The sequence below is a fragment of the Ictalurus punctatus genome, chromosome 7, assembly GCF_001660625.3.
Source record: "Ictalurus punctatus breed USDA103 chromosome 7, Coco_2.0, whole genome shotgun sequence".
NCBI lineage: Eukaryota > Metazoa > Chordata > Actinopteri > Siluriformes > Ictaluridae > Ictalurus > Ictalurus punctatus.
The window spans coordinates 18,695,773-18,711,724 of record NC_030422.2 but is presented as its reverse complement, the minus strand read 5'-3'; the positions used below and the strand labels follow the sequence as shown (position 1 = coordinate 18,711,724).

The following is a 15,952-nucleotide window of genomic DNA, read 5'->3' as shown; positions in this document are numbered from 1 at the left end:
CCCCAAGTTGCTCCCGATGGCAAATTAGCACCTTGAATGGCAGCTCTGCTACTATTGGGGTGTGTGTGTGTGTGTGTGAGAATGGGCCACAGTGTAAAGCACTTTGGAAAAAAGTGCTATATAAGTGCAGACCATTAATGCGGTTTGGGTCGTAGATTTTTAGTCTAAATACATGCACTCGCAGCTGTGAGATGACTCCGTGTGGTGTAGAAAAGCTCAGCACCACCCATGTTGCAAAATGGAAGTAGATTGCAACAGCATTTTCCTACAAGAAAGAACAAAATTCCAAAATACTACAAGCGCTACTGCGACAAAATTCATTGCACAAGTCTAGTTTAACCATTAAGAGTCACTCGCTTAACACGTATACTACTATGTTTATACACGTGTGTACCAGGGAGGCCTTGGGCCATGCTATCACACAGGTGTGTGTGCAGGCTTGTTGCCACGACAACAGGACTTGCCTAGAGCAGTGCTCAGGCCCGCGTGTGTTCTCTCGGGTTACAGATTTCATTTTGCGAATGGTTTGATTGGGAACAAGACCACGGTAACAATCTAAATCAACATGACACAAAAGGAAAAAAGAAACAAGGCTCAAACTATGACAGAAATCAGTGAGGAATTGTATACTGGTGCAAACACCTGAAAGAGTTTAGAAACTGCATTTAATCAAGTTCAGTCTGATGCGATTCAAATTCTCATTTTAGACTGGAAGATAACGCACGTGGTAGATCGGCTAATCCGAAACAACGACCGGTTTCCGATGGGCTTCCGAGGATCGACTTATACAATGAGCTATTCCACACTCACCACTAACACGGTAGCCAATCTTCCCCATTCGAACTGCACTTCAACTTCATCCTTCCAGTTAAAGCTACAATCTCGTATGCAAGCTCAGGAAAATATTTCTGTTCCAGCGTGCAGGTTTTAAAAAGTTAAAGGCGTGTTTCGTTGAGAAAACCGTGGTGCTTGAGCTCAAAGTTAAAGAAACAAAAGACACTTGGAAGGACGTGAATTTCTTCATGACGACTGAATTTTTTTTTTTTTTTTTTTACAGTCTTTATAAAATATACAATTAAAGAATCATCAAGCCATGTACTGTATATATTACGAATCTAATACCAACAAAGCAGCCTTACAAATGTCTGATCGTGTTGTATGAGTGCTCCCCCTAGAGTGTGTCTCACTTCATAACAAGCAGCAGTGTTACAGATCCAGAAGCCCGGATAAATGCACTTTTTGTTTTACTAAAACAAATGAACACAGCAGTTCACACCCAAAGAACTCTAATAAATGTCATGCGAATTTGTCTGGAATTACGTACTTTAAAAGAATTTCGGTTTGGTATGACAGATGTAGAATAATCTGCAGATGGAATTAAACAGGTAGTTTGCTAGGAAGTTTTCGGTTAATACACTAGATGGATACTTGTGATACCCATATGTGGTTCATCCTGAAACTGTTGCTACAAACTGTATAGGATGACTTTCTACACTTTAGCATTAAGATTCTCCTTCACTGGAACCAATAGGCACACAAGATTGGAGTTGAAGAACTCGAGTGGCCTGTACAGAGCCCTGACCTCAACCCCACTGAACACCTTTGTTCTCCTCACCCAACTTCAGTGCCTGACCTCACTAAGGCTCTTGTGGCTGAATGAACACAAATCCTCATAGCCATGCTCCAAAATCGAATGGAAAGCCTTCCCAGAAGAGCAGAGGTAACTGCAAAAGTGCAAAATTATAACTGAGCTACCACATGGAACTGTTTCCATGGGATGTACTTATTTTTTCATACTACTGTACATGTTGCAGACACATACAGTAGGTGGTGTGATGTTCACACTGCCATTTCTTGTTGCTGTTTTGGAACAGGTTACCCCAGACCCATATCAAGAGAAGGTCTTTCAATGAATAATAATTGAACTATAAAAGGGCATATATAAGCTACAGCTGTGGAATTGTTGTTTGTTGTTATGTTTATAGTATTATGAGAACTCATGCAGTAGAGGAATCGGTTATGCAGCTGAAGTCAGAGCTTGCTAAACACAGATTCATCTACGTATATAGCAATAAATTGTTCATTTTTCAGTATATTATATAGTTTTTTTAGATAGAATTTTGATTCGAGGTCAGGCTGGGTTTAGTTTACTCTCCAAATTAAACTTGCAATCGGACACTGGTATTTTTATGTGCATCTTTTATTATTCATTATGTATTAAATACGTATTACGCAACTTGATAAATCTCAGTCTCACATCTCAGAGTGTTATGCTGTAGGTGGTTTCAAATCTTGACATCACATGCCCCCTTTTCTCAAATAAAGTATGCATACTGCTATGCTGTACCCATCTGAAACAACTTTCATAAACTTTATTAAATAGGATAAAGTATCAGAGTATTGACAGTCCGTGCAGCCGGTTTCCCCTGCTCCAGTTTAAAGGCCAATCATCAAGCCCTGTATAAGAGCTGAATCAGAAACATTACAGTGGAAAACATACTATACAGTGGCATAAGGTTTCTTTCTCTTACACACTCACTCAGGAGAGGAGTGTTTGGTTGGCCCAGTCTGTGAGTTTTAAATCTGTGTCAAACACCTGAAATCCAAACACACGCTCAAGAACCTCCTCTCCTGTCCACATTCAGCATCAGTCACATCACGATTTCGGTTTAAATGGATCCGACCAAATCTTCACACCTAAAAAAAATTAATAATAATAATAATAATAAAAAAGCAAGAGAGACACAGAGAGAGTGAGAGCGAGAGAGAAGAAGAAGAAGACCATTAGAGGGTGGATGACAAAATGTAAATAATCACAAGACTGATCTGTGATCTGTATTGTTGCTGTCTGATCAGGTTTCAAAAGAGTGTCTTCATTCGTTTTGTACTCAGGAGATATTTTTAGATTACACTAATGTAAATTGTTAATCAGATATTAACTGCGACTGGAGCAGAGATGTGGACTGTACTGTACAACTCACCTACAGGCTGAACATCTGCTTGATTGATTCCAGCTCGGTTAACTTTCTGGACTTGCTCTGTAAAGGGTTACATTAAAATTAGACACGTGGATGATGATGATGATGATGATGATGATGATGATGATGATTGAGATAAGTATGCCATTTTATAGCAAGAATAACTTGCAGCTTCCACACTAATGGATATGGTTTGCACACATGCGGCGCCAGGACAGGGCATATGGAGCTATTGTGGAAACCCTCTGTTAAATATACATTTATACACACTTACTGTAATCATCTGTGTGAATAAGAGGATGAAAAAATATAGGATAAAAAACCGCTGCGACCGCAGTTACGAAGCCTCCGAATATGAACACTGTCAATTTTCTGTTCGCCATGTTTGTTGTCAATTGTCAGAAAAGGACAGAGCTGAGGATGATATTTTGTTCCGGGGTAAAAGTACAGCCAAAAAAAAAAACACCCACACAATACAAAATAAAAATATTGCAATATAAAAATAAAAAAGTGATGGTTCAATTGATTAAATACATCGCCATTTTAACACTGAACTTTAGTTCGAAAAAGTTCAATCCTTTAGTTGTATTAACAAAAATAAGAACTTACTAAGGGGATTTTTCTTCCGGGGTAAAGTTCCTCAAATTAAAAAATGAAAAATAAACACACAAAAAAATTGAAAACATGCCTAAATAAATTCAATAAACACCAACTGTAAAGCTCAACCCTTCCAGCTATGTTAAGACGAGTCTACGCTCGGTAACACATGGAAACAATACAAATCAAGCCTAAACTGGGTCCTTTATTTTGGAGAGTGTTCTCTAAATATTCTTCGAGCCCGCCTACATTTCGAACAATTCTGCCGATTGGTGCATTTCTTGGGAGTCTGAGATACTAACCAATCACAGCGCACAAGACGAGCTCCAACCACCCAATCCTAGCGCACGACCCGGCTTTGTTGGAATACGAATCGAACACACTTGCCGTTGCTGTGTCACTTCCGGGTTGTAATTGCTTACTTTTTTAGCACATTCGTTTAGCGCGCCTGTCAATTGATTGTTTCTGGAGTGAAGCTCCATAATGGCTTCCAATAACACATACCGGTTGAGTTGTTCCATTCCGGGCCATGAGATGGATGTCAGGGGGCTCTCTGCGACGGCTTTCCCTGATGGAGCTTTTGTTTCCGTGTCCAGAGACAGAACAGCCAAAGTCTGGGTGCCGCACTCAAGGTAACCGGCTCGCTATCTGTCCATCAGCCCGCTGTAGTGTACAGAGCGGAGATGTGTCTGACACTGTATATAGCTTAACTCTTATCATTGTTCAACACGTTAACGAACTGATCACGTGACATGATGTACTAACAGTTATCTGTTAGAGAATGAGCTAGCTGTCCAAAGCTAACCGAAACTGAAGCAGGGGTCTTCTGGGAAAGTGTGCGATTTAAAGGTCCTCACTCTTATCAGATCTGGAAAAATATAAAGATGCAGAAGACAGTTTGTAAAAATCTAAAGATGCAGATGATAGAAAATGGATGTTGTGTTTTCACAGTAAGACTCTGAGGTTCTCAGTCTGTTATTTGTTTAGAAGTTGGCTTGGTTTCTGCTTTTCCCTTTGGACATTTTACAAGCAAGTGATGAACTCAGCCTATTTTTATAAGCTCTTATGTGGTCTGAATATCATCTTATACCAGATACTCATGTACTATTGACCTTCTCGTAAGTGAGGGGGCTTCAACTTGTTTTTTTTTTTTTTCTTGTTTTTTTTTCTTTCTTTTTTTACAGTCAGGGACCCCTTTAACTTAAAAAAAAAAATGCATGTTCTCCCTGTGCTGCGGGGGTTTCCTCCGGGTGCTCCGGTTTCCTCCCCCAGTCCAAAGACATGCATGGTAGGCTGATTGGCATGTCCAAAGTGTCTGTAGTGTATGATTGGGTGTGTGAGTGTGTATGTGATTGTGCCCTGTGATGGATTGGCACCCCATCCATGGTGTACCCCGCCTTGTACCCGATGCTCCCTGGGATAGGCTCCAGGTTCCCCACAACCCTGAAGGATAAGCAGTATAGAAGATGGATGGTTGGATGGATTGTTTAAATACAGTGAGGGAAAAAAGTATTTGATCCCCTGCTGATTTTGTACGTTTGCCCACTGACAAAGAAATGATCAGTCTATAATTTTAATGGTAGATTTATTTGAACAGTGAGAGACAGAATAACAACAAAAAAAATCCAGAAAAACGCACGTCAAAATTGTTATAAATTGATTTGCATTTTAATGAGGGAAATATGTATTTGACCCCTCTGCAAAACATGACTTAGTACTTGGTGGCAAAACCCTTGTTGGCAATCACAGAGGTCAGACGTTTCTTGTAGTTGTCCACCAGGTTTGCACACATCTCAGGAGGGATTTTGACCCACCCCTCTTTGCAGATCTTCTCCAAGTCATTAAGGTTTCGAGGGTGACGTTTGGCAACTCGAACCTTCAGCTCCCTCCACAGATTTTCTATGGGATTAAGGTCTGGAGACTGGCTAGGCCACTCCAGGACCTTAATGTGCTTCTTCTTGAGCCACTCCTTTGTTGCCTTGGCCGTGTGTTTTGGGTCATTGTCATGCTGGAATACCCATCCACGACCCATTTTCAATGCCCTGGCTGAGGGAAGGAGGTTCTCACCCAAGATTTGAGGGTACATGGCCCCATCCATCGTCCCTTTGATGCAGTGAAGTTGTCCTGTCCCCTTAGCAGAAAAACACCCCCAAAGCATAATGTTTCCACCTCCATGTTTGACGGTGTTCTTGGGGTCATAGGCAGCATTCCTCCTCCTCCAAACACGGGGAATTGAGCTGATGGCAAAGAGCTCCATTTTGGTCTTATCTGACCACAACACTTTCACCCAGTTGTCCTCTGAATCATTCAGATGTTCACTGGCAAACTTCAGACGGGCATGTATATGTGCTTTCTTGAGCAGGGGGACCTTGCGGGCGCTGCAGGATTTCAGTCCTTCACGGCGTAGTGTGTTACCAATTGTTTTCTTGGTGACTATGGTCCCAGCTGCCTTGAGATCATTGACAAGATCCTCCCGTGTAGTTCTGGGCTGATTCCTCACTGTTCTCATGATCGTTGCAACTCCACGAGGTGAGATCTTGCATGGAGCCCCAGGCCGGGGGAGATCGACAGTTCTTTTGTGTTTCTTCCATTTGCGAATAATCGCACCAACTGTTGTCACCTTCTCACCAAGCTGCTTGGCAATGGTCTCATAGCCCATTCCAGACTTGTGTAGGTCTACAATCTTGTCCCTGACATCCTTGGAGAGCTCTTTGGTCTTGGCCATGGTGGAGAGTTTGGAATCTGATTGATTGATTGCTTCTGTGAACAGGTGTCTTTTATACATGTAACAAGCTGAGATTAAGAGTGTGCTCCTAATCTCAGCTCGTTATCTGTATAAAAGACACCTGGGAGCCAGAAATCTTTCTGATTGAGAGGGGGTCAAATACTTATTTCCCTCATTAAAATGCAAATCAATTTATAGCATTTTTGACATGCGTTTTTCTGGATTTTCTTGTTGTTATTCTGTCTTTCACTGTTCAAATAAACCTACCATTAAAATTATAGACTGATCATTTCTTTGTCAGTGGGCAAACATACAAAATCAGCAGGGGTTCAAATACTTTTTTCCCTCACTGTATGTATAATTTCTTTTTTTTTATATTTTTATTTCTGCGTCCATATAACCCATATAACCCATATAACCCTATAGCAACCAGTAGTAGGAACGCCTACTGTAGACTTCATATTAGAGCGACTTGCTTTAAGTGTGAATGTATCTTAAGTCAAAATAGCACATAGAATAGCTAACACACAACAAATCAAATACAATTCAGTTTTTCTGCCCTGATATTGATGATCAGCTAAGAATGTAAGAAAAGCCTGTAAAATTCCTTTTTTTTTCTGACAAAATGAGCAAGAACCGTGCTGTGAAGCCGGAGTAGTGTGAAACGGAAACAAGGCAAACCGTCTCTTGTCTCCTTCCCTGTAGTGAGAACAGGGGCTACACGGAGATGCACTGCATGAATGGCCACACCAACTTCGTGTCCTGCGTGTGCATCATCGCCCCCAATGAGACGTACCCCCGCGGCCTCATTGTCACCGGCGGCAACGACCACAACATCTGCGTCTTCTCTCTGGACCGGCCGGATCCACTCTTCACTCTAAAGGGGCATAAAAACACAGGTGCTGTTAGCGGCTTCTTTTTTTTTTTTTTTCTTTTTACACATCAAGGAAGTCTGTTTGTGTAACCTGATACAGTCCAGTGCAGCGATTTCCCTTCTCTAATACACCCTGATCCAACTTCACAGTTCATCACCAGGTTATGTAGGTGTGTGTCAGAGTGAGGAAATCTGCCTGAAGTGGAACGTGAGCAGTTTACACAATCACTATTGTGCATGCTGTCTACGATATTCATGAGTGACGATGCTCATCATCATGACCAGTGTTCAGCATCATGCCCACTGTAGTGAGAGCTCAGTGTGAATGAGAAGACCTGACTTTAAGGGTGAACTTGACAAATGAGAAAGACGTGTGTGTCACAGACCACAGATTGATTTCGGTTACTGATGGTAAATTAGAAACATGGGCAAGTACTATGATGGTTAGATTATCTCTAATCTTTCAAACGTTAGCCAGCATAACACGTATCACAATACAGACTGTCCTCATTTTCATCAGTTTGAATAGCGTATGTGTTTTGTTTTGTTTTTTTTGGCAGTTTTTCCATTTTTTATATATATGTGTGTGTGTGTGTGTGTGTGTGTGTGTGTATATATATATATATATATATATATATATATATATATATATATATATATATATATATATATATATATATATATATATATATAATATAAATGCCCAGCAACTTGCAGGAACTTGTACTTACAGTTAAATACATCGAGGGATCATTCAAGTCTCTGTTCTAGGGTGCAACTAACGATTATTTTCATAATTGATTAGTTGGCCGATTATTTATTTCGATTAATCCAATGGGGGGCAAACTTTCAGTGCCATTTTTTCGTTTATTTAAAATAAAATCCACAAACTGGGCATTACAAATATAAACTTCAGACTCAAACTTTACACAACTGTTTATCCAATTATATAAGACTGAAAAGAACCCAATACACACACACACACCAGAATATATATTATTAATTTAGGACTGTAGTTTAATTCAGTGCTTTTTGTGCATCCATAAAAAATAATGCATAAATACTTATGTATATAAAATAAACTAAGTATATAACTAAGTATACAAACAGTAAACTGAAGTCATTGTTGGTGACTCTGGGTATCTGCTAAAGCTAGCGGTGTCACATTACGTGTGTATGAGATCATGCGCCGTCGACTAGGAAAAGGATTATACTTCCGGTTAGTAAAAAAACCGCTAGTGTTATATTTGAGATGATATTATCTTTCTAAAATCCACACATTAGACCATAGAGTACATAGTACATAGTGTAAGTGTACAGTACTTCATTTGGGACACAACTTTAATATTTACTCTCCGAGGTGTGTTTTCGGAACAGAAGTAACGTAGTGAGTAAACACACCCTGTGCCGTGCGCAGACCAACTAATCGATAATGAGATTCGTTGACAACGATTTTCATAATCGATTATTATCGATTTTATCATTTAGTTGTTGCAGCTCTACTCTGTTCATGTGCTCACATCACACCATGAAGCTGTCTGATGCAGAAAATCACCTAACGACATCATAAAATATGACATTATAGAGTAGCCAATCGGTTTGGAAATGGAGATTAGAGTAGAGACGTAAAGTTTGGTTCTCTCGACAGACCTCCATGAGATAAAGAAAATTGTAAAAATCCGTCTAAACACCAGAACGTAACAGTAATTGTGTTGTGCGCAGTGTGTACGCTCTCAGCTGGGAAGTTCGGGACGTTGCTGAGTGGATCATGGGACACAACGGCCAAAGTCTGGCTTAGTGACAAATGCATGATGACCTTACAGGTGAGCTCACGTTGAGATCTTGACTGGTATTGTGCAATCAGTTTAATAGATGAAAAGCGTTATTCATTCATAAGCGCTGTTGATGCTGTATATGCACAAACACTGTTTGTTTGTTTGTTTGTTTGTTTGTTTAATCTTGCTGGATGGCAGGGACACACGGCAGCGGTGTGGGCGGTTGTCATTTTGCCAGAGCAGGGTCTTATGCTCACAGGATCGGCTGACAAAACTATTAAACTCTGGAAAGCAGGTCGATGTGAGAGAACATACTCGGGTGAGTCTTCATTTCTTTTTTGTATGATGAGGTAGTAAGGAGTAATCATTACTGGTCATGCTGTTAGAGGCAAATAATTAACAGTGGGGTGGTGTGATGAGGTCCAGTGTGAAGCAGAGTTACTTTTACCACCCCTAGGTTTGGGGGGAAAATGTGATCTCAGTGATTCTGACCGTGGCATGATTGTTTGCGCCAGTTGGACCGGTTTGAGTATTTCTATAACTGCTGATCTCCTGGGATTTTCACACACAACAGTCTCAGAGTTTACTCAGAGTGGTGCATTAAAGAAAAAACATCCAGTAAGCTGCAGTTCTTCGGTTGGAAACGCCTTGTTTAATAGAGGTCAATGGAGAATAGCCAGACTGGTTCGAGCTGACAAACTCTGTACAATTCTGATGAACAAGAAATCATCTTAAAATGCATAACATGTCGAACCTTGAGGCGGATGAGCTACAACAGCAGGAGACCACATCAGGTTCATCTTGTATAAGCCAAGAACGGAAAGCTGAAGCTGTAGAGGGCACAGACTCACCAAAACTGGACAGTTGAAGATGGAAAAACGCAGCCTGGTCTGATGAATCTCGATTATTTCTGAGGCACACACATGGTAGGGTCAGAATTTGACACCAACAGCATGAATCCATGGACCCAATCTGCCTTGTGTCAACATTCCAGGCTGGTGGAGGTGGTGTGATAATGTGGGGAATGTTTTCTTGGCACATTTTTCAGTCGGAGATTCACAGCATGAAAATGCACCTAAAAAATCTGCAGGAATTACGTGATGCGATCATGTCAACATGGACCTGAATCTCACAGGAATGTTTGCAAAATCTTGTGGAGCCCATGTCACGAAGAATTGAGGCTGTTTTAAGAGCAAAAGGCGGCCCTACCGAGTAGTAGTATAGTGTTCCTAATAAAGTGCTCAGTGAGTGTGTGTATACAGTATACTGGAGTTTAATATATACTGGTTTGAGATCACAGGACTTGTATCAATGTATCAATCACAAGTAGGGCTTAAATAGTAAAACAAATGTGCATTTTGTTCAACAGTAGGGTCAGTAATGCCAAGTTCGGGTTTTGTGTTGCAGGTCATGAAGACTGTGTCCGAGGACTAGCTGTGCTGAACAACCAGGAGTTTTTCTCCTGTAGCAATGACGCCAGCATCAGACGATGGATGGTGACGGGAGAATGCGTCCAAGTCTATTACAGTCACACCAACTACATCTACAGCTTGGCTGTCTTCCCCAATGGACAAGGTGCAGATGCAGTGCATTTTTAACAGGGATGGATTTCTAACATAAATTAACATATGAGAAGGGAAGGATGTAGAGAGACTGTAGTCATATGTGCTCTCATATGGGGGAAAACAAGGAAAATTTCAAGGTAGTTTTCATGAGTGGTCATGAGGCCTGGATGCTGTACCACGGCTTCATCAGTCCAGGAAAGTTCTCTTAATGTCATATACAAATAGCATATTATGTTCTTTCTCTGTTAGACTTCGTAAGCACAGGAGAGGACCGGACAGTCCGTATCTGGAAAAATGGTGAATGCGCTCAGACCATCCGTCTGCCTGCCCAGTCAGTCTGGTGCTGCTGTGTGCTTCCCAACGGAGACATTGTTATAGGGGCAAGGTATCATCTACACTCTCTGATTAAGTCCCTAAATTGTGCTTGTACACATGAAACTAATTACAGAGGACTATACCTGTAATACGGCTGTCTAGTTTTGCAGATTAGTGAAGACATAAATAACGTTGGTTTGACATCCACAGCGACGGCATGATCCGAGTGTTTACTGAGAGCGAGGAACGTGTAGCGAGTGCTCAGGATCTGCAAGCGTTCGAGGAAGAGCTCTCCAAAGCCACGATAGACCCCAAGACTGGAGACCTGGGAGACATCAAAATAGAGGAGTTACCAGGCAAAGAGCATTTAAACGAGCCAGGTGAGCAGAGGTTGCGTCTATGTTCAGGACAAAACCTGTTTTAGTGATAATAACTTGGGAGATGTCTTAGATATCATAATTAATGAATTAATAAATAATTAATATTAGTGAAGGTGTGCCAGAGCATCATGGCAGTTCAAATTGACCTCCCTGTATTTACCATAGACATATGTGCCAGAAACCCAACAAAGCTGAAGTAATGAAGGTAGAGTTAAAGATGTGTGTGTGTGTGTGTGTGTGTGTGTGTGTGTGTGTGTGTGTGTGTTTAGGGAATCGAGATGGACAGACACGGCTCATAAAGGAAGGCAGTAATGTCGAGGCGTACCAGTGGAGCATGAGTGACAGCCGCTGGATGAAGATTGGAGATGTGGTGGGCGGCTCCTCCAAACAGAGCTCTAAGAGCATAATGTATGAGGGCAAGGTAGGAAACGTACATTAACATCATTAATACTGTGTATTTGGTGGGGTAGCGGTGCCCCCCCCCCCCCCCCCCCCAAAGATTTATAAAACGAACATTATAAAGGTATTTCTGAGGCTAGTCTTTAATCTTTTAATGTTAGTGATTAGATTTGTGAATGATTTTTTTTCCCCACCAAAAATGAAAAGTGTACCTTTATTGCCAGAACTCAGATTTTCAGTTCTCAGATGTGTTAAGCATGCTTTATAGTCCATATATGCTTTTACAGTTCCGGTTATTAAACTTACAGCTGAGAATTCATACCGTGTCGGGTTATGTAGAATGCAACATTATTTAACTTATACGAAACAACCGAATCAATCAACATGCTGTAACAAGGTCATCCATAACGTTTTCACTGTTACTCTCTGTCCTCCTTCAGGAATACGATTTTGTTTTCTCTATCGATATAAACGAGGGTGCGCCCTCCATGAAGCTGCCCTATAATGTGACCGAAGACCCCTGGCTGGCAGCACATAACTTTCTGCAGAAGAATGACCTGAACCCCATGTTCCTGGACCAGGTGGCTAACTTCATCATCGAGAACACCAAGGGACACACGCTGGGCCCAGCACCAGCCACCGCTGTTGATCCATTTACAGGCAAGCTGCCCACTGCTACTGTTTCTCTCTCACACTCAGTACATTCACATGGACAACAATAATCCAGTATTAACCTGATAAAGACAATACTCTGATTAAGAAATGACCATGTAAACAGAGATCATTGATTACCTTAATCCGACTAAAGTTATACTCGAAGTAAACATAAATCGAATAAAGACATGTGGAGTGCTCCTATTTTAGTCGCATTATGGACGTGTATTACAGACATGTAAACACCTTAATCACATTATTAAAGTCGTGTGGGAGTTTTCACCGCATTTTGCGACAGGACACGTACACACACGGCAGCGCTCAACCGTTTGATGGTAAACTTGAGAGCACGGCTGTATCCCAAACCGCGTACTTATCTACTATATAGTAGGTAAGTGCACGGTTTGGGACGCAGCCCATGGCTTCAAGCAGTCGTCTATTTGCACGTATAGCATGACGAATAATTAACTGCACTTGAAGCTTTCGTAAAAATAAAAACACACAAAACTGTATACAGTACCAAAATGAAGACGAGCTGTATGTTGATACGTGAAATTCTGGAGGGATGTCGGATGGCGTGGTGGGGTGACATAATGACGTGCTGTTAATCGATCTATGTTCTATAACATGTAAAACGGGAACATGAAAGGAGTATTCTAACAGTGACTCATGTAAACACCTTAATCACAATGTTGTCTTATTCAGAATGAGGTCAATAATTAGATTCCTGCTGTCCATGTAAACATACTCAATGTTACTGCTTCCAAGTAGAATCTCATTAAGAAGTTAAGAACATTTAACTTTCCCTAAAGCTCTTTAGAGTATACATGTTTCTTATCTATTAAATTAGATATTTGGGTCATGCCACATCTTTTCCTCTGCGCTTTTTTTTTTTTTTTTTTTAGGTGCAGGACGTTATATTCCAGGGTCAGCAGACCCAAGACAAGGCTTTGGAGCAGACCCCTTCACAGGTAGCTCTATTTTCAGTAGGACAGTGTCTGAAAATGAATAATAATAATAATAATAATAATAATAATAATAATGATGTCATTTTATTGTGAAAAATGAAGCATGATTCTTTAGTTAAGCTCCGATTGTCAGTTTCTCAAACGTAAATAAACAGCAGAGATGGAAATGAGTAAGCAATCATGATGGGGTGCTGATGAGGTGATGTGAGCGGAGGGACGTTGCCCTCCGAAGTTCATGATTTTCGAATAATGTTGCAGTAATTTTCACAGATCTTGTTCTTTAAAATAAGCCGTCCCTTTTCAAATCGGTTAATTTTATCTTAGTATAAATATGTACTATATACTTGGCGTACTATATACACTATATAAATGTGTACGTATGTTTTTGTAGGTGCCGGGCGATACATACCCGGATCAGGAGCTGCACCTCCAGCGTCTACAGGTGTGGCTGATCCCTTCACAGGTACGGCACAATCTCACATTATATGTGCAGACACCTTTTTAAAAAAAAATTTATACCCATACAAATATGTCTTTTTATGTGTCCTCAGGTGGCAGTGCCTACTCTTCTGCTGCTCTCAAGTCCGTCACAAATATTTATTTCCCCAAAACGGACGGAGTTATGTTTGAACAGGCCAATGCTACGCAGATCCTTGGTTAGTCTTCTGCTCAAAGCTAAATGATCCGTAGATAAAGATTGTAAGTACTGATTATGAATAAAAGGAAATTCCCAAATATGTATGTGTTAGCTAAGCTGCGGGAGCTGAACGGCAACACTCCGGAGGACCAAAGGCTGAGCGATGAGGTGTTGGGAAGTCTGGAGAAACTGCTGCTCGCAGTCTCGGACACAAACAGCCAAGATCAGCCTACAGCAGAACAAATCAGCATCCTGTGGAGGACCTGCCACTGGCCTGAAGGTAATACACATATAGAAGTTTTCTAGCAGGAATTATTGTTTCCTTTGTAATTGTGCTAATTGGTTATCATGGGAGCGCAAAGTAATATGGAATAAAAAAATGTTTCCTTTAGGCCTTCAGTGTCACATACTTGTCTTGATTGAGTCAACTGTAATATTAGCAGTTAGCTTCTTAAATCTGTTCTTTGCTCTAGGTGTAGCATATCAGGTGCCTTTTCAAATCAGGTATCATATGATTTCCTGTTGGCCTACATTACATTATCATGCCTCTAACTTGGTTAGGAAGTGAGTTGCAAGCCTTGATAATGTCCTGACGATTATAATTTGCTGCAAATGACCTACAAAGGCATTATAGCATGGAAATAAACATTTAGGCTTGCTTTTTGTGCCAGTGCCGTGTGATACTCAGTGTAAATGCCTATCTGCAGTACATCTGATTGTCAGGGGTTTCACATTTAAACAGCTGTATGAACAACACTGCGTAAATCCTCTCCGTACTGGATATTTAGCATTGTTCATAGTAGGACTCTAGCAGGCATCGTAACATCGATTGTTTCTGTAACTCTCCACAGATATCGTCTTCCCCGTACTGGACATTCTGCGTATGGCTGTGCGCCACCCTGAGATCAATGCTCAGATGTGTGGAGGAACAGAAGGTGCCAGTCTCTGTAACCACCTGCTGGGCCTCATGTCTCCTGAGGGTCGGGCGGCCAATCAAATGCTGTCTTTGCGTACTTTCTGTAACTGTTTCTCTGGATCCCGTGGCCGCTCTCTGCTCCTGGGCCAGAGGGAAGCGGTGCTATCCCGGGCCGTCGAGCTCCGCACTGTCTGTAATAAAAACATCCACGTGGCTCTGGCCACTCTGGTGCTGAACTACGCAGGTGTGCTGTATGGCCAAGATGTTGAGATCGAGGCCAAAGCCCAGTGTTTATCAGTGGCTAGCAGTGCTCTGGAGGTAGTGCAGGACAAAGAGGCTGTGTTTAGGCTCCTAGTGGCGCTTGGAACTACAGTGTCTGGAGACAGCACGGCTAAAGATCTGGCACGCTCGCTAGGAGTTGCATCGCAGATCACAAAGTATGCCAGCGTGTCTGACCCAGCTAAAGTGGGCGAGTGCTGTCGACTGTTGCTGGATGAACTGCAGTGATGTCACCCGGAGCATATATCTACCTGCAACTGTTTTACATGATCCTCTTACGTTGCAGCCACTCAGCACTTAGTTTCTGTTTAACTGTTTCTGCTTCCTGGTGGTGAATGGCTGAATGAATGCATGATATGATATGAATAAAACAATAATGTATAGTAATCCCTCCTAATGCAATGTCACAGCACCACATTATCCCCTCTATCAGGATTATATAGAAGAGACCGAGTGAGGTGAAATATCTGTTAAAGGCAACTGGTTAGTAGGATCAAACTGACTAAACCTAATCCTGAGTCTAGATATATAAATAAATATATATCCTTATCCTGGGAAAACCTTTCACGTGGTGACATTCTCTACTCTATATATATATATATATTAGTTCATCATTGTAACGTAAATATCCAACATGATCAAAGAATGATATTCACGGTGCTGGAAAAGCACACTTAGTAAGGTCTTAGACATTTCACACACATTTTTGATTTCTTAAAGTCAAGCTGTTTGGCCACAGAGACTTCCGACAGCTTTTCTCAAACCACCGCTCGTATACAGTCCTTTTATACCTGTGAACTGCCTGACAAAACAAAACAAAACACCACGTCTATGATTCTTCATGAACTTTATTTATCAAACTCATTTCACGTGCAGTTAACCCCAGGTTA

General features: G+C 41.3%; 2 protein-coding genes across 2 annotated transcripts; one reads left to right on the top strand and one right to left on the bottom strand.

Moving 5' to 3' along the window:
• Positions 1 to 2,344: 2,344 nt before the first annotated feature.
• smim20 (small integral membrane protein 20) lies at positions 2,345 to 3,411 on the bottom strand. Its single transcript, XM_017472402.2, has 3 exons — positions 3,253 to 3,411; positions 2,982 to 3,038; positions 2,345 to 2,697 (listed from the first exon to the last, which is right to left on the bottom strand). The coding sequence occupies exons 1-3, from the start codon at positions 3,359 to 3,361 to the stop codon at positions 2,657 to 2,659; spliced, it is 207 nt and encodes a 68-aa protein (XP_017327891.1). The 5' UTR covers positions 3,362 to 3,411; the 3' UTR covers positions 2,345 to 2,656.
• A 530-nt stretch (positions 3,412 to 3,941) lies between these two features.
• plaa (phospholipase A2-activating protein) lies at positions 3,942 to 15,449 on the top strand. Its single transcript, XM_017472401.3, has 14 exons — positions 3,942 to 4,207; positions 7,006 to 7,199; positions 8,897 to 8,997; positions 9,148 to 9,268; positions 10,357 to 10,524; positions 10,764 to 10,899; positions 11,040 to 11,209; positions 11,479 to 11,630; positions 12,049 to 12,268; positions 13,168 to 13,233; positions 13,622 to 13,693; positions 13,782 to 13,886; positions 13,980 to 14,147; positions 14,719 to 15,449. Exons 1-14 carry the CDS (start codon positions 4,059 to 4,061, stop codon positions 15,288 to 15,290), a joined length of 2,394 nt encoding a protein of 797 aa, XP_017327890.2. The 5' UTR covers positions 3,942 to 4,058; the 3' UTR covers positions 15,291 to 15,449.
• Positions 15,450 to 15,952: the final 503 nt, after the last annotated feature.